At 47.3% G+C, this 21,816-nt stretch overlaps 1 protein-coding gene across 2 annotated transcripts in view; it reads left to right on the top strand.

Moving 5' to 3' along the window:
- MEGF11 (multiple EGF like domains 11) overlaps nucleotides 1-21,816 on the top strand; it is a 284,797-nt gene that overhangs the window by 86,142 nt on the left and 176,839 nt on the right. For both annotated transcript variants that reach the window (XM_063652702.1, XM_063652703.1), the window contains one exon: nucleotides 1,763-1,855. In XM_063652702.1, coding sequence (XP_063508772.1) covers nucleotides 1,763-1,855 — 93 coding nt within the window. The remainder of the gene's footprint in view (nucleotides 1-1,762; nucleotides 1,856-21,816) is intronic.

Below are 21,816 nucleotides of genomic sequence, written 5' to 3'. Positions count from 1 at the left end.
CAGAAAACAGTTGGCAGTGTTAGTGAGCTAATGTGACAAGCTGTAACAAGGATGAGCCCAGCTGTGGAGCATGCAGGGACCTCAGCCTGTGGGGGTGGGGGTGGGGATGAGGGAGAGGGAGCAGCTGAGGCCAGGGCTGGGAGCTGGCTGGGCTGAGGGGCTGGCATCCCATGGGGAGCCAGAGGATGGACACTGGTGTGTCCTGGGGGCATTGACCCATTTGAGCTTGTTTGGAAAGTCCAGTGAGAACAGGGGGAGCCCAGGCAGCAAGACTGACAGTCTTGCTAGCTGCCACATGAGCAGCACATTGTGGTTCTAAGTGGAGCTGTTCTCCGGGGTCAAGGCCCACTGGGTTCTCCAGCACTGGGTTAGCCGCTTCTCAGGGCTGCAAGTGAGCGGGGCTCCAGCACTGGGGAAGTACCACCACCCTCCCCGAAGGCTACTTGTAGCAATCAGAAGGACCCAGGTGCTAGGGATCTCCAGACACACCACATCCCAGGCTTGCAGTGGACAGGCTGACTCCAGACCACTGACCAGCGGGGCATGTGAAATGGCTCTTCTGGGGTCTACCTTGCCTGGGGCCTGGGCAAAGCTAAGGCAGCAGCTTCGGGGTCAGTTTCTGTGCTTAGGAGGGGCCAGAGGACCACACCAGCCATAAAATGAGCCTTGTTGTTTAACCCAACAGCATCTTCCCAGTGGGCATTTAGGCCAGGCAGTGGGTGGGGGGCCATCAAAGGGGACCACCTGCTCCCCTAGCCCAGGCCAGTACTGGGCAGAGAGAAGCCTCTTGCTTTCGGGGAAAACAAAACAAAACAAAAAACCATCTAGATCCGGTCTAAGGAATTGACAGGGTTGATGGTAACTGCTGATTCCCTGAGCTTTCAGACTTGGTGGAGGTGGCACATGGGGGCTTTCTGTAATCCCTCACTGATGGCTTAGATGGTGGGGCAGATCTTTCAGGAGCAAAAGATGACCTTGAGGAAATGTGGATTCTGTGAAAGGAAGAGAAAAATAATTTCCCTCCCTCAAACTGTTGCCAATAAGCCTCGGCACCAGAGTGGTTGAGGGAAACTGCCTGCCGCTGCAACCTCCCACCTCAGGAGGCTGCAGCATTCAACTGCGTGATAAGAAATTGCCAGGCACTTTCTAATTATAATTATCATCATCGTGGATGTCTCTCTTAATTACTTTCTTATAATTAGCTGTTGCTTTTTTCCTCTGCATGTGTGTACTTTGCAGATTTGCTGACATTTGAGAGCCCCAAAATAGGGACATTTGGGGAGGAGGGCAGAAAGGTGGGGGGAAAAGTGAGACAGGACCCTCTTTTCAGGCAGGCTGATACATTTTGGGGCCTTTTCAGAAGGATACTGGGGAAAGCAGAAGATACAAGGGACAGATCATTTCCTAAGCAGATGGGGAAAGAGAGCAGGGGTGTGGATTTAGGAGCTGAGGTTTGTGGCGGTGTCTGTTGTTAAACGTTGCAGGAAATGTTCTCGAAGAGCCAACGAAGTTACCGCTTCTCCAGCTTGGGTTTCATTTTAAGAAATGAGGCTGGGATGAAATGTACTCTTGTAGGATCCATTCTGGAGTTAATTAAATAACTCAGGTCAGGTGTAGCTTGATTTTCCCCCCAAGCCAGTCATGCGTTCTGAGCATCCCTGTGCACCAGGGAGTTGTGACAAAATGGATTATGCTCCTTGACCAGATGGTTGGTTTTCACTGTTTGTTCTGGTTCTTCCTCTCTCTCCCCATGTCCCCTCAGCCCTGTGTACAGAGGAGTGTGTGCACGGCCGCTGCGTTTCCCCGGACACCTGCCACTGTGAGCCTGGCTGGGGAGGGCCCGACTGCTCTAGCGGTGAGTCTGGGGTTTGGGGGTCAGGAGGCCCCCTGGCTTGACTTGGTAGGGGGGTGGGTTGTGGTGTATGCATGTCACCTTTTTGTGTTGTGCTGGGGCGACTTGGGATGGGCTGCCTGAGCCTGTGTGAACATCAGGGAGGAGGTATACCTGCAGTTAAAACATGGTGGCACTTGAGGGATGGTGATTTATGGGGGCCTGTGGGGGCATTGTGTGTTGTATGTGTACGGAATTGTGGGATCATCTGGACAACTCTGACTTTTGATGGAACACCTCTAGATATGGTCTTTGATGGTTGATGTGAAATTGACACAGCGCCCAGGAGTACACAACTGAGGAGGTCGCCGTTGTCTAGCCCTGGTCCCCAGGTTCACTGGTCCAAAAGCTCAGTTTTGTGGGTGCCCACAGAGGCTCAGGGGAACTGATTTGTGAGACTGGTGGACATTTGGGATGTCTCTGTGTCCCCAAAATTAGAACAGGGCACTCGTGGGGGCAGGTCCTTGTGTTCCTACATTTTTGTGGGTGGATGGTTCACCTTCTCCAGGGAAGCCTTCCTACTGAGCCTGGGGTGAGGTGGATGCTCTCCAGGCTGGCCCAGTGACCCACAGTGGCATGGTGCATTGTCTCTACTGTGGGGCTGGCCACCAAGAGGGTAAGGCATACCTGGCAGCTGTTCAGGGAATTCTCTGCCAAGAACCCAGATGAAGATGAATCCTCCTTCCCCTCTGGTTTATTGCCCCCAAATATTTTTGGATGACTTGGCACATTATGCAGTCAAGGGTTGGTTAATATCATGGTCTTGTTTGATTTTCAAAGAGGACTTGACTAAGGTTGAAGCCCAAATTTCCTCCTGCTTTGAGTTGGAGTAGAGTCTCTTTGTGGTGACCTGAGTGGATAACACAGCCAAGCGGCTCCACTAGGAATCTAAGCCCAATTATTCGCCCATCTTGGGGAGCCACCTCCATGTTCCCCATCCCATACCTGACTGCTATAGTCATGAAAGCTTAGGAGAATGTTGGGTCCATGTTGGCCCAGTGTAGTGCTGTTGTCCTTTTCCACTCTCTCTGCTGCGGTGGAAACATCTAGTTATGTTTTTTTGTTTGGTTTCCCAAAGGCCTTGACTGGAGCCTCTCTGTCTATGCAGTGCATGAGAACATTCTGGCCAAAGCCAATATGTGGCTTTGTTTTGAGCCTAGGTGATTATCTTGGCTCAGGGAGTCCATGATCTGTTTGAGGTATCCAAGAAACCCCCTAATGTGTTAGGACCTCCAGTGCCACAGTGGCCTCCTCCTTCCACTTGTCCTACTGCTTTGAGTGAGCCATGACTGGGAAACAGGGCCAGGCAATGAAAGGTAAACTGAGGCACAGGTGAGCTAAATAAAGGAAGATGTCCAACCAGTCTTTCTGTGGACTGGAGCTGCAAAACACACTGGGTAAAATGTCTGGGCTTCCCCCGCCCTTATCTGTGTTTTGTTTTGCATAACTTGGCTTACAAGGAATCTTTGAGGAAGGAATATCTGACTTGGATTAGGTCAGCCCTGCTGGGATGGGTCTGCCTGCTGCTGCTGGATTATAATGCTGAGGGCAGCCTATTGGAGGTTGAAATACAGCCTGGGTCCCCCGGGGCCCTGAGTATATAGAAACCACCGGTGAGTGCAACTGTGTTTAGTGCTCACTCTATGCTCGGGACTGTGCTGGGCCGTGGGGAGGGCCCTGGAGGGTCTTTTAGAGGTGGTCTGTGTCTTTTCAGGGTTTCTGGCCTAATGAAAGAGATGGAACAAAGGTGGCATTTGATGAACAGGACTAGGCAGTTTAGAGTATGACTTGCCCCCACAGTGAATTTACCAAGCAAGCAGGGAAACAGACCTGTTACTTTACAGCACAGAACTAGGCTGTCTGATTTAACTCCTTCCATTCAGTCACCAGACTTGGTGCTAAGCAACCCAAAAGCTCTTTCCTCTCAATTAAATCCACCCTCATGGGTTGAAGAGCCATGACTTTTGGATCTACTCAAAGGCATGTGCTATTGAACCCATGGGAAGTTCTAAAAGGGGTTCCAGCCCTCTTTGAGGGACAGCAGCATTGAATTAAAGCAATTCATAGATTCTCACCTTCAGTGTCATTCAGAGCACTGAACGTTAAATGCTCTGCTAAGAGCTTTCCAACCTCTTCTTGAATACCTCCACTGACAAGGAGCTCACTACCTCTTTTGGAAGCCCATTCTCATTGTTGGAACATTTTCCCTTCTCTGCAGTGGAAATCTACCTTTTAGCTTCTACTGGTTGGTTCTCGCTCATAATAAAGTCCAGGGCAGGGTGATGGATGACCATGATGCTCCTTGTCCCTGGAATTTCTTCCAAGGAGCTCATTGGATAAGACCACAGTCTGTGTGTATAGAAATGGTCATCTCAGAGCAGTTGATAATAGCCATTGAGGCTGCACGGAAGAAACCAGAGACCCTCCAATGGGTCAGGTATTAGAAGATAGTGATCATTTTCCTCCCCAAGTGTTTCTTCTCCAAGTTCCCTTGTTTCTCACCTGATGTCATCTGGACTACCTTTCCCATCTGGTTTCTCTCCATTGGCCGTGGCCTTTATTCCTCTTAAATGCTCACTCCTAGATCTGGCCACACAACTGCAAGCTTGGTGTGACCAGTATGGAAAAATGACAGTGGAGATAGCTACTATATATTGAATGTTACTATGCACTGGGTGCTTTATTTACTTATCTACTTGTTTAATTTTCACAACAAACTTATAGTATGGGAATTGTTATTTATCCCCATTTTACAAAGGAGGAGGTTGAAGCAGAGAGAGGTTAAAGAACTTCCAGCAGACACAGTTAGTCGATGGTAAGTCTGGGACTATCACCCAAGCAAAAACCTATGTCCTGAACCTGAACTCTTAATTATTTATACAATTGTAACTTATAACTCTACCTCCTTCTGGATGCTCAACCTCTGTTAATATAGCCCAAGGTTGAAATTGATCTGTCATGAGAAAACATGGTTGTTCATAGGGAAAAGTGAGCTCTGCTTAAAAGATGTGGCCCTGAGATATTGCTGTGGAGATAGAGGAGTCGGCCATGGGACGCAAATTGTTACCAGCTTTCCTCAAGTAATTTGAGCCTGCTTGCTACATGCTATTTGGGGGTCTATCAGCCAGTGTGCTCTCTGCAGTGCCTTTGGGTCTTTGTGGGCCCGAATCTGTGGAGACAAGTATCTTGGTCCCTCTTCAGTGTGGTCTCTGGAGATCACTGAATGGAGTCTATATGTGTGACACCCTTTCAGAGAAGCTTTGGTTTTGTTTAATTGAAAGCATCATTCTTGTTTGTTTTTTTCTCTCTGGTTCTTAAGTTATACCTGTTCATGTTAAAAAGAAAAATCAAACTGTAGCAAAAGTTAGACAAAAAAGGTTAACTCTCCACCCTGGAGATAACCACTGCTGGCATTTGGGTGCTTATCCTTCCTGCCATTCCTCTATACATTTGCACATTGGGCTAGATCTGGATATAACTTTTATTATTTAGATCAAATATGTGAGCTAGTCTATAACTTGCTGTTTAAATTTAACTTTATGTCATGCACTCATTTTCTTGTCAACAAATGTGAATCTCCTCTAGATTTGTAATGGCCTTACAGAATTTCATTCTATGGATTACCACATGCATTTAACTAGTCCCTTGTTGATGGACATTGAGGTTGTTTCTGATTCTTCACTGTCATAGGCCCACCATCCTTTTTCCAAGATCCGTGGGGCCTGTTGGCTTCAGAATTTAGAATTTTTCAGAGTTTAGAAAGCATGTGGTGAGTATGTTGTGTGTGACATATGCCCCCATGGGGGTCTGGGCAGCACCCTGGGTGAAACAGTGGTATTTCTGAAGTGACATATGACTGATCACATCTAGTGACATAAAGGCAATATACAACCTCAAATCGGTTTCATGCAGATTTTGCCTCTAAATGGATTTTGGTGCTGAATTTTTTAAAACATGTTTTGGGCTTTTTAGGGATTTTTGGATTGTGGCCCTGTGTAAAAATGCTGCAGTGATTCTTCTTATGTGTATATCTTTGCCCACTTGTCCCAATTTCTTCTTAGGATAAATTCCTGGAAGTGGCAGGGAGGGTTTTGAAGATCCATCATCCAGCTCTCTGCCCCTACCCTGCCCTGCCCTTTGTGGCTGCCAAGGGATTTATGACTTTGACAGCAGCGAAGGGGATAAATCTAGTACCGGGGTCGGGTGGGGACTTCTCATTCTTTTACTGACTTATAACCCCCTAGCTGAATTTTTTTAAGGCCTGGACTAATTTCTTTCTGCTCCATAAAGGAAGAGAGATGATGCTGATTTGCCTGGTGGGCTGACACACCAACTATCGGATAATTCTGGGCTGTTAGACGGACCACTATGGGGAAATGGAGTGGCTGCAAGCCTGGTCATAAACCTGCATCCCATATAATAATGAAGAGTAAAAGGATGAAATGTCAGTTTATACTGAATAAAGATGACAGAGTGACTCTTATTAAATTGCACTAATCTCACAAATGGAGATAAAAAGGAAGAAAGTTTTCCTATATTGAATATCTAGCTTTTTAAAGTAATTAGGAATATTAAAGCACTGACAATGATTGAGATAGAAACATTATTCATAACTTTTATTTCCGCACTGGGCAATGATCCAGTATACTTTATTTATGAGATTTCAGCTGTACGGAGAAAGACGTGAGCCAATTCCTAAATTAAATATGCCCTGTTAACTTTTATAAATTATGCCCAAGAATTAACTTGGAAATTTAAGCTTTCATTGTATGATTTAATTATTGTATTTCCTGGGTCCCGTTTCTCTGCCTCCCGTCCCAGGGTGCTTTGCATTTTGGGTTCCAGGCTACAGAATGGCATTTTGGTTTTGGGCCTGAGCCTCCCCTCCAGAAGGCCTGGGGTAGAGATGAGGGAGAAGCCTGCTCCTCCATTTCCCACTGTTTTCCACATTACCATGTATTCCACCAAACAGGTCTTATCCACGCACTTAGGACAAAGTGCAGGATAAATCAAAGCCCGGTACACACTGTCCTGCTGTCTTGCAGAATTGCTCCCCTACTCCCCAGACGCTGGGCACAAGGCAGGACTACAGAGAGGCCTGAGTGATGAAGGCAGCCGGAACCAAGCTGGCCCATCACCAGCTGTAGCTTCTGCCAAGTCCAGCGCGTTCTTATCTTGAATGGTGTGTGGGACCCCAGGCCGACTTGGCTTTAAGCTATCTGCAGATTAAAATAGAATGTTAACCAGCTCAGAAATATGCCTATGCTCCTAAACTAGCTCGGGACCCTTAAGGTCAGTGCTTCTCAAACTAAGTGTTGGCTACAAATTCTTTCTTTAAAAAGTCCTGGTAAAAGATACATAACATAAAATTACTCATTTTAACATTTTTAAATGTGCAGTTTGGTAACATTAGTACATTCACATTGTTGTGCAAACATCACCACCATCCATCTTCAGAACTTTTTCATCTTCCCCAACTGAAACTCTGTCCTCACTGAACACTAACTCCCCGTTGCCCCCTTCCCTGGCCCTTGGCAACCAACAATCTGCTTTCTGTCTCTATGAATTTGACTACTCTGTGCTTCATGTAATTGGAATCATACAGTATTTGTCCTTTTCTGACTGGCTTATTTCACTTAGCATAATGTCCTCAAGGTTCATCTGTGCTATAGCATGTGTCGGAATTTCCTCCTTTTTTTTTTGAGAATGAAGTCTTGCTCTGTCGCCCAGGCTGGGGTGCAGTGGTGCAATCTCGGTTCACTGCAACCTCCGCCTCCCAGGTTCAAGTGATTCTCCTGCTTCAGCCTTCTGAGTAGTAGCTGGGATTGCAGGTTCATGCCACCACGCTCAGCTAATTTTTCTATTTTTAATAGAGATGGGGTTTCACCGTGTTGGCCAAGCTGATCTTGAACTCCTGACCTGAAGTGATCCACTCAGCCTCCCAAAGTGCTGGGATTACAGGCGTGAGCCATTGCACCCAGCCCCCTCATTTGGTAATGTCCTTTCCTGGTTTTGGTATTAGGGTGATGCTGGCTTTAGAATGAATTAGGAAGAGTTCCTTCTTTATCTTGTGAAATAGTGTCAAAAGGATTGGTACCAATTCTTCTTTGAGTGTCTAGTAGAATTCGACTGTGACTCTGTCTGCTCCTGGACTTTTTTTTGTTGGTAACTTTTAAATTATCGTTTCAATGTCACTGCTTGTTATTTGCCTGTTCAGGGTATCTAATTCTTCCTGATTTAAGCTGGAAGTGTTGTAATTTTCCAGGAATTTATCCATTGCTTCTGGGTTTTGTAGTTTATGTGCGTAAAGGTGAGTTCATAGTAGCCTTCAATGATCTTCTGTATTTCTGTGGCATCAGTTGTAATATCTCCTGTTGCGTTTCTTTGTGAGGTTATTTGGATTTTCTCTCTTCTTTTCTTGGTTAATCTGGCTAATGGTCTATCCATTTTATTTATCTTTTCAAAGAACCAGCTTTTTGTTTCATTTATCATTTGTATTTTTTACTGTTGTTGTTGTTTTCTCAATTTCATTTAGTTATGCTCTGATCTTGGCTATTTCCTGTCTTCTACTGGTTTTGGATTTGGTTTGTTCTTATTTCTCTAGTTCCTTGAAGTGTGACCTTAGGTTATCTATTTGTGTTCTTTCAGACTTTTTGATGAAGGCTTTTAGGGCTATGAACTTTCCTCTTAGCACCGCCTTTGCTGTATCCCAGAGGTTTTGATAGGTTGTGTCATTATTGTCATTCAAAGAATTTTTTAATTTCCATCTTGATCTCGTTTTTGACCCAATGCTCATTCAGGAGCAGGTTATTTAATGTCGATGTATTTACATGGTTTTGAAGGTTCCTTTTGGAGTTGATTTCCAGTTTTATTCCACTGTGGTCTGAGAGAGTGCTTGATATAATTTCAATTTTCTTAAATTAATTGAGGCTCATTTTATGGCCTATCATATGGTCTATCTTAGAGAAAGTTCCATTCGCTTGTTGAATAGAATGTGTATTCCGTGGTCGTTGGATGAATTGTTCTGTATATACCTGTTAAGTCCATTTGTTCTAGGAAATAGTTTAAATCCATGGTTTTTTTGTTGACTTTCTGTCTTGATGACCTGTCTAGTGCTGTCAGTGGAGTATTGAAGTCCCCCACTATTATTACTTTGTTATCTATCTCATTTCTTAGGTCTATCAGTAATTGTTTTATAAATTTGGGAGCTCCAGTGTTAGGTGCACATATGTTTAGGATTGTGATATTTTCCTGTTGGACAAGGCCTTTTACCATTGTGTAATATCCCTCTTTGTCTCTCTTAACTGCTGTTGCTTTAAAGTTTGTTTTGTGTGATATAAGAATAGCTACCCCTGCTCACTTTTGGTGTCCAGTTGCATGAAATGCCTTTCCCAACCCCTTTAAGTTTATGTGAGTCCTTATGTGTTAGGTGAGTCTCCTGAAGGCAACAGATGGTTGGTGAGTTCTTATCTATTCTGCAGTTCTGTATTTTTTAAGTGGAGCGTTTAGGCCAATTACATTCAATGTTAGTATTGAAATGTGAGGTACCATTGCATTCATCCTGTTCTTTATTGCTTGTGTACTTTGATTTTGTTTTTGTCTTTGCTTTTTAACTTGTATTTTTGTTTTATAGGTCCTGTTGATTTATACTTTAAAGAGGTTCTGTTTTGATGTGTTTCCAGGATTTGTTTTAAGATTTAGAGCTCCTTTTAGCAGTTCTTGCAGTGGTGGCTTGGTAATGGCGAATTCTCTCAGCATTTGTTGGTCTGAAAACGACCATATCTTTCCTTCATATATGATGCTTAGTTTTGCTGGATACAAAATTCTTGACTGATAATTGTTTTGTTTGAGGGGGCTGAAGATGGGTCCCCAATCCCTTATAGCTTGTAGGGTTTCTGCTGAGAAATCTGCCATTAATCTGATAGGTTTTCCTTTATAGGTTACCTGGTGCTTCTGTCTCACAGCTCTTAAGATTCTTTCCTTCGTCTTAACTTTGGATAACCTGATGACAATGTGCCCAGGTGAAGATCTTTTTGCGATGAATTTCCCAGGTGTTCTTTGTGCTTCTTGTACTTGGATGTCTAGGTCTCTCACAAGGCCAGGGAAGTTTTTGTTGATAATTCCCCCAAATATATTTTCCAGGCTTTTAGAATTCTCCTCTTCCTCAGGAACACTGATTATTCTTAGGTTTAATCTTTTAATATAATCCCAGACTTCTTGGAGGCTTTGTTCATATTTTCTTCTTTGTCTTTGTTGGATTGGGTTAATTCAAAGACCTCGTCTTTGAGCTCTGAATTTCTTTCTTCTACTTGTCCAATTCTGCTGAGACTTTCCGGAGCATTTTGCACTTCTAAAAGTGTGCTCAAAGTTTCCTGAATTTTTTATTGTGTTTTCTTTATATATTTCCTTGACTATTTCTTCCTTCACTTCTTGTATCATTTTTTTGATTTCTTTGCATTGGGCTTCACCTTTCTCTGGGCCCTCCCTGATTAGCTTAATAACCTCCTGAATTCTTTTTCAGGTAAATCAGGGATTTCTTCTTGGTTTGGATCCATTGCTGGTGAACTAGTGTGATTTTTTGGGGGTGTGGAAGAGCCTTGTTTTGTCATATTACCAGGGTTGGTTTTCTGGTTCTTTCTCATTTGGGTAGGCTCTGTCAGAGGGAAGGTCTAGGGCTGAAGGCTTTTGTTCAGATTCTTTTGTCCCATGGGGTGTTCCCTTGATGTAGTACTCTCCCCCTTTTGCTATGGATGTGGCTTCCTGTGAGCCAAACTGCAGTGACTGTTGTCTCTCATCTGGGTCTAGCCACCCAGTAAGTCTACCCAGCTCCGGGTTGGTACTGGGGGTTGTCTGCACAGAGTCCTGTGATGTAAACTGTCTATGGTCTCTCAGCCGTGGATAACAGTGCCTGTTCTGGTGGAGGTGGCGGAGGCTGCAATGGACTCCATGAAGGTCATTAGCTTTGGTGGTTTAATGCTCTTTTTTTGTGCTGGTTGGCCTCTTGCCAGGAGGTGGCGCTTTCCAGAAAGCATCAGCTATAGTAATGTGGAGAGGGATGGGTAGTGGGTGGGGCTGTAGAACTCCCAAAATTATATGCCCTTTGTCTTCTGCTACCAGGATGGATAGGGAAGGACCATCAGCTGGGGGTGGGCATAGGCATGTCTGAACTCAGACTCTTCTTGGGCAGATCTCACTGCCCCTACTATGGGGGATGGGGGTGAGGTTCCCAGGTTAATGGAGTTGTGCACCTAGGAGGATTATGGCTGCCTCTGCTGAGTCATGCAGGTTGTCAGGGAAGTGGGGGAAAGCCAGCAGTCAGAGGCCTCACCCAGCTCCCATGCAAATCAAAGGGCCAGCCTCACTCCCACCGTGATGCACCCCGTCCCCCCTTCCCCCCACCACCTTCCCGCAACAGCCTGGAGTCTGTTTCCAGGTGTAGGGCAAAATGGACTTGAAAACTTGCCCAAGGCTATCTGCCTCCCAGCCACAAAAGAAATGGGCTTTAGTTCTTCTCTTGCCTGTGAGGTCTCCACACCAGATTCGTGCCCTCCCCCAAGTTATGGCCAGGAGGCTTCTCGCCCCGTTCAAGTTGTTACAGACTTCTGCTAGAGAATGCCTTCTCTCTGTGGAGTTTTACCCCCTGCTCTTCTAGCCACCCTCCTGATGGATCCCTGTGGTGCCAGGCAGGAATGGGCTGCCTGGGGACCCCTAAGCCTTTCTGCTGCTTCCTCTACCCCTGTATTTTACTCAGCCCTCTAACTTGATTCAGCTCCTGGTAAAGTCAGAAACTTCCACAAACAGACTTCAGCCTCTCCAGTGGGGGGGTGTGTGTTCGGGAGAGGAGGGTCTCCCTTTGCCACTTCCACAGTTGGGGCACTCACAGTATTTGGGGTGTCTCCTGGGTCCTGCAGGAGCAGTCTGCTTCCTTCAGAGGGTCTGTGGTTCATCTCGGGATTGCTGGCTTGTTCTTGGAGTTGATCTGGAGCTAAAATTCACACTGCAAGCCGCCGCATTGTCCGGGGCTGCAATCTAGTCCTGCCTCCCATCTGCCACGATCCCCTAACCCTTTGCCCATTTTTTAATCAGATTGTTTTGTGTTGAGTTATAGGCATTCTTTATATATTCTGGATATTAACCACTTATTAGATACAGTCACGCACCACATAATGATGTTTGTGTCGGTGACTGACCGCATATACGATGGTAGTCAAACCTAGATGATGTAGCCTAGGTGTGTGGTAGGCTATACCATCTAGGTTTGTGCAAGTACACTCTATGATGTTTGCACAACAACAAAGTTACCTACCAATGCATTTCTCAGAACATATCCCTATGGTTAAGCAACACGTGACCATACGTGATTTGCAGATATTTTCTCCTATTCTCTGAGTTCCCTTTTTACTCTGTTGATAGTGTCCTTTTTAAAAATTATTTTTATTTTTTTAGAGACAAGAACTCACTTTGTCACCTGACTGGAGGGCAGTGGCACAATCATAGCTCACTTCAGCCTTGATCTCCCAGGCTCAAGCAATCCTGTGGCTTCAGGCTCCTGAGTAGCTGGGACTACAGGCATGTGTCGCCGTGCCGGGCTAATTTTTTAAATTTTTTTCGTAGATACAGGATCTCACTATGTTGCCCAGGCTGTTCTCAAACTCCTAGCCTCAAGCAATGCTCCTACCTCAGCCTATTGATCATGTCTTTTGATATATAAAAGTTTTTTTTATTTTGATGAAGTTCAATTTATTTTAGTGTAATATGCAAGAAATCATTGCCAAATTCAATGTCATGACGCTTTACCCCTGTGGTTTCTTCTCAGTTTTATAGGTATGCTCCTACATTTAGGTCTTTGATCCACTTTGAGTGAATTTTTTATAAAGGTTCATTTTTTTGCACGTGCATATCCAGTTTCCCCAATACTATTTATTGAAAAGACTTTTGCTAGAGACTCTTGAAGCTACAAAGTTTAAATTTTTTACCATGTAAATGGCACATTAGTTACCTGATAGTTTAAACATTTCCTTAAGTTAAAACAAATACAGATTTATAATAGAATGAAATGTACAATTGGCATTTATTGAAAAACCAAAAAGATGATCTCGACCTTCATACCAGAAATGATTGTGCTCCTGGGGAGGCCTGGTGGTATAGCCCCAAAACCTATGACTACAGGTCAGGCCAGCACTGGGATTGGGGATTTCCAGGGATGTCAACCCCGCCAACTGCCTGATTTGGAAAGTACATCAGGGAGTGTCTTTTTCTCAGGGGCCCCTGGACACACTCTCGTGAAAATGGCAACACCACAGCCTGGTAGCCCAGGACATGGGGCAAAGCAGAGATATAGGATGCGGGCCTGGGTCCCTGCCCCTGGCCTGGGACAGTTGAGGGGTCCCAAAAGGAGATGGGCAGGGCCAGATGGGGGTGTGTGTGGCCCACCACGTATGTCAGCTGGGAAGGGCCACTGCCAAAACTTTAGGGCTCTTCCCCGCAAGGGAGTAAGGAGAATGAACGTGAGAGGGGGAGGGAGGCGGGAAGAAAGAAGCATGATGAGGGGCCACGATTTGGAGGAGGAAGGTTGTGGTGATTTGTGCTCCTGCTGTGTGCAAATGCTTCACGTAAACAGTCCCCCCACCGCCCTTTTTTTTTTTTTTGAGACGGAGCCTTGCTCCGTCTTGCTGTAATACAGAATACAGTGGCACAATCTTGGCTCACTGCAACCTCTGCCTCCTGGGTTCAAGCAATTCTTCAGCCTCCCCAGTAGCTGGGACTACAGGTACACACCACCACACCTGGCTAATTTGTGTGTGTATATATATATATTAAAAAATTTATATTTTATATATAATTTTTATATATTAAATTTATATATTTTTAAATATATAAATAATATATAAATATATAAATAATATATAAATATAAATAATAAAATTTATATAAATTATATATAATTTATATATAAAATATAAATTTTATATATAAAATATAAATTTATAAATTTATATTTATAAATTTATATATATATATATATATTTTTTTTTTTTTTTAGTAGAGATGGGGTTTTACCATGTTGGCCAGGCTGGTCTTGAACTCCTCACCTCGGGTGATCTGCCCCTGCTAGGCCTCCCAAGTGTTGCAATTACAGACATGAGCCACCACGCCTGGCCAACTGTCCCATTTCATCTGCCCAGCAGCCTGGGGAGGACATATATGTTATTCTATTCCACAAATGAAGAAATCAAAGCTCAGGGAGGTGGAGTCGCTCCTGATATTCACCCAACTGTCAAGCAGCAGATCTGGGATCAGAATCCAGAACTTGTGTTCTTCCCTAAGCTCCATGCTGCCCCTGAAGGGGTGGAAGTTGCCTTAGTTAGTTCAGGCTGCTGTAACAAGACTGGGTGGCTTCCACGGAAAAGTGTTTCTCTCACATTTCTGGAGGCTCGGAGGTCCAAGACCAAGGTTCTGGCTGACTCTGTTTCTGGCAAGGGCCTGCCGTCTCATGGTGTCTTCTAGAGGGGAGAAGGGGGTCGTGTCCCTCATGTCTCTTCTTTAGATCAGTGCCCTCTCAGGGGACTGATTACCTCCCACAGACTCTACACTGGTCCCACCTCCACACAGCACTACATTGGGGATTAGGGTTTCAACATGAATTTAGGGGGGACTTGAACATTCAGTTCATAGCAGAAGTCCTGTGCCTTAACATACAGTAAAGCTGGCTTTGTTCCAGCTCTGCCCTGGGGGACCCTGGTCCTTTCCTCTCTGTGGGCTCAGTTTTCTCATCTTTAAAGTGGGAACGGCCAGGCGCAGTCGCTCATACCTGTAATCCCAGCACTTTGGGAGGCTGAGGCAGGTGGATCACTTGAGGTCAGGAGTTCGAGACCAGCCTAGCCAACATGGTGAAACACCATCTCTACTAAAAATACAGAAATTAGCCAGGCGTGGTGGCGGGCACCTGTAATCCCAGCTACTTGGGAGGCTAAGGCAGGAGAATTGCTTGAACCCGGGAGGTGGAGGTTGCAGTGAGCCGAGATCGTGCCACTGCACTCCAGCCTGGATGACAAAGTGAGACTCTATCTCAAGAAAAGAAAAAAGAAAGTGGGAAGGTAAGCCTGGCTATTTCCACTGTGACAGCTCATGATGTTTTATTTCTAAGGAGTCAAAGTCCAGGACTGGCTCATCTAATCCGAGGCCCTGGTGACCTCCCCGCTGCCCCCTGATGGAGGATGTCTCCCCTCCCTGCCACCCCGCTCATGGCCACCCTGATTCTGTCTTCATTCCCAGAGCTGGAGAGGATGGGGAGGTAGGGAGGCGGGGCATGAGGGGGATGGAGTGGACTTGTGATCACATCCTCGCCCCCTCCAGGTGGGAGCTCCTGCTGAGCCCTATGCTGTCCAGGTATAGCTCATGCGTGCAGTGGGTGTGCAGAGGGCACTGTGCCAGCCGGGAGGCCTCAGCTCTCTCCCGAGTTGTTTTTTCACTGCATCGAGCCGGCTGTCAAGGTTAAAGCAACTTCAGATGAATCACCACAAAGCAATTACACTCGCTGTTCCTCGTGTGCAGCTCTGCCGAGCCTGCGGCCCCTCGCAGACCCGCCTGGGCCGCCTTCTGCCGGCATCTGGTGTGCCTGTGGGCCTCCCTGGGATGGTGGGCTGTGTGTCAGCCCCACACACTGGGGCGCAGTCACCGTGACAGGGACAGAAGGGAGCTGTGTACGTAGCAGCAAATGCTTTTTCGAGGTTTATGAGTAAGAGGAGCTGCTATTCACCCTGGAATTCTAATTTTGAACAAAAAGGAATTCAATAGCCAGGACCACCGGACTCATTGACTCAGTATTCTCCATCCTTGACTTCCCCTTAGTGCACATTTACTGAGCGCTTCTCAAAGGCCAACAGTGTTCGGGGTTCAGGACCGAATGGGGGGTTCGGAGATGAGAGCATAGCCTCCATCTTCCAAGAACTTTGAGCAGAAGCCAGAAACACCAGCACAGAGAGGAGGGAGGAGGAGGAGGCAGGAGAGGAAAGGCTCTGCTTTTATGGGAGGGGGACCTGGATGGCCTGGGGAGGCCATCATGGGAGGGCACTGGAAGGCAGGAGCCAGGCGTGTGCTGCGGTCCCCCTTTTAGAAAGAGAATCTGAGGCACAGAGAAGGTTACATGATGGCCTGAGGTCCCGCATCTGGTGACTGTCAGGGCTGGGTCTGTCTGTCGGGCTTTCCACGAGGTTGTGGGGTCAGAAGTGTGAGGACAGACTCAATTGTGAGGAGCCTGTGCTCGAGCCTGAAAGTGACCATGAGACAGGTAAGAGACTGCCCAGCCCCTGAGTCCTGGGGGGCTGTGGGCCGCAGGGGAGGGACAGCAAGAACCTGGGTCTGCCGGCCTTAATGTCCATCTCTCCACCCTTGGTTGTCACATCCCCCAGCCTCTGTCTCCTTCTCTTTGAGATGTTCCAGCCTTGGTGACACTCTGGAAGCCAGCGGAGATGTGAGTCTCCTCTCTCCCATGCTCTGTTTCTTCCACAGTGCCTCCCAGGAGAAATGGGAAAGGAGAGGAAGCAGGTGCTGGGGAGCCCCGCCCTCGTGGGAGCCCAGATCTTTGTCAGGATGAGGATCAGGCTGGGTAGGAGCAGCCCATGGAGACCCCAGAACACCGGCCCAAAGGCAGCTGGTCCTCCCCACCCCATCTCTACCCTCCACCCAGTCACGTTCCTGTGATGCTGCAGCCGGGTAAATGCACCTGATAGCAATCACCTAAGTGCACCCCAAGAATGACCCTGTATGGCAGATGCACCTGAATGTGTGTTCTGAGCTAGGGAATCCGAGAGTGGCCAACCTGGAGATTCGTTCCTTGTCTGTGAGGAATATCTGAGCCATTGGCCTGTCTGGTGGAACACTGGCTGTACAGGGGATTGAGCCCTGAGTTTTGGCGGGGGGGCTGGGGGTGTTGGTGAATGAAGGTTCCCAGGTGGAGGTTGTTAGGGCGCTAAGTGGAAATGCTATAGCAACTGCATGCCTTTTACAAGCAGTTGCGGTTCTTCTGCCCAGCCCGCCACTGCTGGGCTCTCCTCTGCATGTAAGCCCCCAGTAAAACCCCATGTCTCATTTGCTATTTCTGGGTCTCTTCTTTGGCCTCTTGAACCTGGTGCCATCCCCACTGGAGTTGATAGGGGTTCAGCACAACAGATGCCCACCAGGAAAAGAGGGGATACCTTCTGAGAGTCCTCATCTGTCCCCCCAAGAAAATCCCAGACAAATCCTCATCTGTCCCCCCAAGAAAATTCACAGGCAGGAAGGCCGGCAGGCTGTGGGGCAGGGGGCGGTGTGGGGCCACTGCTCTCCCCGTCCTTGAGAAAGGGCAGTCTCCCAGAGTCTCACCCCTGCCCTGCTGCCCACTGCCCCTCAGACCAGGGAAGATTTGGAGCCAGTCACATCTGAGCAGGAGGTAGGGGTGAGGCAGGGCCCTGGCACGTGTGGCTCCTCCTGAATTTTTGGACCTGAGAAAGCCAGAAACGGGATAGTCTGGGGTCTGTGAGTGAACTGTGTACTCAGGGGTGTTGGAAGTGGGGAGGGAGGTATATTCTGCCCAACTCAGTTCCTGGCATCTGCTCCCTGAGAACAAAATTAATAAATAAACAGGGAGTCTCGAGAACTGGCAAGAGGGGGGCAGTGGAGATCCCACCTCGAATGTGACAAAAGCAGAATAGAGTGGCAGGAGCCCAGCTGGCGTTGTCGCACGTGCTGGCAACCGGGCGGATACCCCTCCCCAGCCTCACACAGGCGTGAAAAGGACCTGCATTTCCAGGGGCAGCCCGCAGGCAGGGTCTCCAGGAGGGGACTCATGAACTGAACCCACCTGCTCCCACCAGCCTGCAGGATGTGCCTAGAACTCTGAGGGGAAGGAGAGGGAGAAAGTGCATCTCATCCTGGGCAGAGAGGGGCCTGGTGATGGGGGAGCCCTGCCCCCGAGAAGGTCAGTGCCAGTCAGCCCCTGTCCACCTGCGTGCCACTGCAGACCTCCTTTCATCCTGACGCAACTCCATAAGGTGGGGTTAGAGAGCCGAGGCCCGGGAAGTCCAGTCATCCTCCCAGGTCACTCGGCCATGGCAAGTGTGAGCTCTCCACTCGGGTGTGTTTCCGCCACGATGCAGGGCTGTGGAGGAGGTGGCATTTGAGGCTGACAGGGAAGGAGGCTGGGCTTTGCTCTTGCTTCGGCTTCTCTCCTAAATCATCCAGTACGTCCTCTACACACTGTCCTAGAGAAAGTAGTTCATTATTCTCATCCCCATCTTTCAGAGGAGGAAATGGGCTCTGAGAGGTTCAGTACCTGGCCCAAGGGTACTCATAAGCAGCAGCAGCAGGATTTGAACTCAGGCAGTCTGTCCCTGGAGACCACCCTTGAAACTCTGGTTGATGCCCTCTGCCTTCCCTCCCCAATCCCTCCCCAACCCCTCCCACAACTGGGAGGTGGGGAGGCTGCTGAAATGCCAACTGGGCCACACCCGTGTCCCTGCTCCCTATCGCCTGCCAGGAAGTGCTCATGTCCTTGGCCAGGCCTTCCTGGCCCCTCTGGATCTGGTACCTGCCTGGCTTTCAGCCTCATCTCCTTCCCATCATTCCCACCCTTGCCCTCTTTCATCCACTGACCCATTGCTCTTTTGCTGTCAAAGCCCAGCACAGATTCCCCCCTGCTGGGAAGGTTCCCTGATTCCCAGGGGCCTCGACTCTACACATGGCCATGCAGTCCTTGCCACCCTGGGCGGTTATGGTTTGATTGTGTTTGCCTCCCTCTCACCCCTATCCCCTGAGGCCTCTTCATGCAGGGCCCACGCCTCTCTTGTCTCTATGATCTGGAGCCCCTCATGCTACCCGGCACATGGAAGGCACTAAGCACAGTGTTACATGGAATCTGGTGGACTTGCTCTCCTGTTTTATCACGTCTTTTGTTCCTTCTGGAGGTGGAGGTGGGACTAGGGAAGATTATGGGGCTCTGGGTTGGATGCTTGAGAGAATTCAAAGCCATATCATGTGATCTTCCAATGCTTCCCACCTATGGGGAATAGGGGGCCAGAAACGTGCCCCAAGAATTGCAATATGAGGCCAGGAGTCAAATTGGTCCTTCACAGGAAACAGAGATCATATCCAGTGGAGAGATGGGAACAATGCTAAAAACATGGTAGAAGCAGAGCTCAAAGAAGGATGAGATGTGAGGTTTCAGTCATCAGATATGGAAAGAGATTGTGCTCCAGGCAAGCCCACCCACATAGCAAAGGTGCCAGTGCTGAGCAGGTCAGTGTGGTTGAAGTGGAGGCACCCAGAGGAGTGGGAGCCAGGCTGGACTGGTGGGCCAGGGCAGGTGGTATGGTGCTCTCACACCAACAGCCCAAGGGGCTCTGGCATTATTCTGTGGGCATGGGCAGCCCCTGAAGGCTTATTTTTCATCTACTCCCTCTGCAGTGTTTCCTGGTGGGCAACTCTTTAACTCTTTCTTCTCCTAAGTAGCATGTGACCAGCTCTGGGCCTAGGTATGGGAAGAAAGGGGATGCTGAAGGCTTTGATCTGCCCTTGGAGCCCTGGCCAGTCCCTCTGGGTAGCTGGGCAATGCTCTACTTCCTCCTTGACTGGAGGCTACTGAAGAACATACGGCAGGCTATCTTGGCGTTGGGAAGGAAACAAATTGGATGGGGGGAGATTGCTGTGATTAAGAGTTGGTGAATGGATCTGGGCAGAAGATGACCCACAGAGGCCAGGTTGGACATGTCCTGGCCTGACCTCCCTCTGCCTTTCCTGGTGCAGCCAGGGAGATATCCTGGTACAGCCTTACTGCCTCCTGACATCTCTGACTCCCAGCCTGCCTCTTGGGAGCAGCCATGCCCTCCACATCCAGTCCTCAGACCCTGGTGCTGCCCCAAAGCAGGCAGTCACTGTTCAACAGTGCCACAGCAACAGAGGCAGTGGCAGAACTGGGGACTCTGTCACCCTCTAATAAGGAAAGCCCATTCTGGCAGGCTGGGTAAATGGCCTCAAATTGAATAATTAATAAAGTTATAAAAATATGTCTACTATATGGCCAGAATAATTCAGCCCAATTAGAAGCAATTATTTCTCACAGTTATGCCACTTGGTATTTTTTTTTTTCTTTTACAAAGATCTTTAGTAACATGACAGGATTATCAAGTTTGGCTCCTGCTTGAGAAGTTCTTTTGAGACCAGTCCTTCTTCCAGATGAGGAACATCCATCCATCCATCCATCCATCCTGTCTGCCAGTCCAACCATTCATCCCCTTGTCCAACTATGTATCAGTCCATCCATCTATCCATCACTCTGTCCATTCATCCATCCATCTCTTTATTCTTCCATCCATCTGTCCATCTGTTTATTCATTCATCCACTCATTCAGCAGACATTTCTTAAGCCCTTTCCATGTGCCAGATACTATGCTAGGTTCCGGGCATGTGGAGATGAATCAGATCCTGCCTTTGCCCCTGCCCCAAGGACCTCTTAGCCCAGGCAAGTGACCTTTGAGTCACAGAAGCTCTTGTTCCTGTTCCTCTTCAGAGGTCCTGCCAAATATCATTTTCGCCCTTCATCTCATTCCCTTTATTTCATGGATACATACACAGCTATTTGGACTTAAACTTAGCCTTGAGCTAGGTAATGGGCTCCTTCCCAGGGTGGCTTAGCTCATTCTCCTATATTTGAGAGCTCAGGGATCTGCTTGCTTCATAACACCCACTGTTCTGGGTCCCAACCTTTTCTCTGAGCCATCAGTGGCTGTGGGATCTGGCTTCACTCTGTCCCCTGTCTTCTTCAATGTGATCTGGGGCAAGACATTTACTTTTTCTTGGCCCATCTTTAAAATATGAAGGATCACTCTGCTGCTGTAAGCTCACAGGAATGGTGAGAGTCGAGAGGCTTGGGGCCACCTGTTGGAGATCCCAGTCTGCTGTCTGGAACACTGGACGTGAGTTGAATTCTGAGTTAAATCAACTCATACTTTATAGGCATCCTGCAGGAAATCCTTCCATAAAGCCAGTGCTCTTTTTGCAATGAAAATTTCCTGCTTTTGATTTCTCTGCTGGACATTGAAACTTTTCTCATAGCACAGCAAAACCGTATCATTAAGTCTCCACAGAGCCTTTGCTGTAAGCCCAGATCTGTGCTGGCCTAATCTGATACAATTCTCTAGTGAGTATGTTACAGTCACCAAACATTTATTAGGGGCCCGATATATTCAGGGGATGCAGAAAGACCTTGCCCCAGAGGGCCTCTCTAACATGGGTTCCCTTTTGCTTCATTGTGAATCAGGATGTCAGAGCTAGCAAAGGCCTTTTGACACTCCAAATGAAGTAAAATGGCAAGCTGTAGGTTGGGAGAAGATATTTGCAATACCTGCAATCTACAAAGATTAATATCCAGAATATATTTTTTAATCCTACAAATCAATAAGATGAAACCCAATTCAAACACTGGTGAAGAACATAAACATGTAGTTAGCATGCATATTTTGATGGGTAATAAGCGTATGGAAAGATGCTAACCTCACCAGGAATCAAAGATATGCAAATTAAAACTAAGATGCCACCCTATGACCCCCAACAGATTGAGGAAAATCAATTCCTGATAATACCAACTGTTAGTAAGGACACAGGGAGATGGATACTCATATGATACTGGTGAGAGGGTGAATTGGCAGTACCATGTTAGGGAGCAGTTTGGTAACTTTAAATAAAGCTGGAGATAATACCAACCCCAGAATGCCATGCATCTCAAATCTTTTTTCTACCACAACCTAGATTCATAAATTCATTTCATGTCATGTCCCAGCACATATGTTTTCACACACTGATATTTTAAAATCTCTTCTATTTAACTTTTAAAAATGGTAATCATGGCCCATTATATCGATTTCATGACTCTCCTCTGGGTTACAACTGCA

Source organism: Pongo pygmaeus, chromosome 16 (assembly GCF_028885625.2).
Source record: "Pongo pygmaeus isolate AG05252 chromosome 16, NHGRI_mPonPyg2-v2.0_pri, whole genome shotgun sequence".
NCBI lineage: Eukaryota > Metazoa > Chordata > Mammalia > Primates > Hominidae > Pongo > Pongo pygmaeus.
Note: the sequence above shows the minus strand (reverse complement) of the source record. Positions and strands in the feature narration are given on the sequence as shown.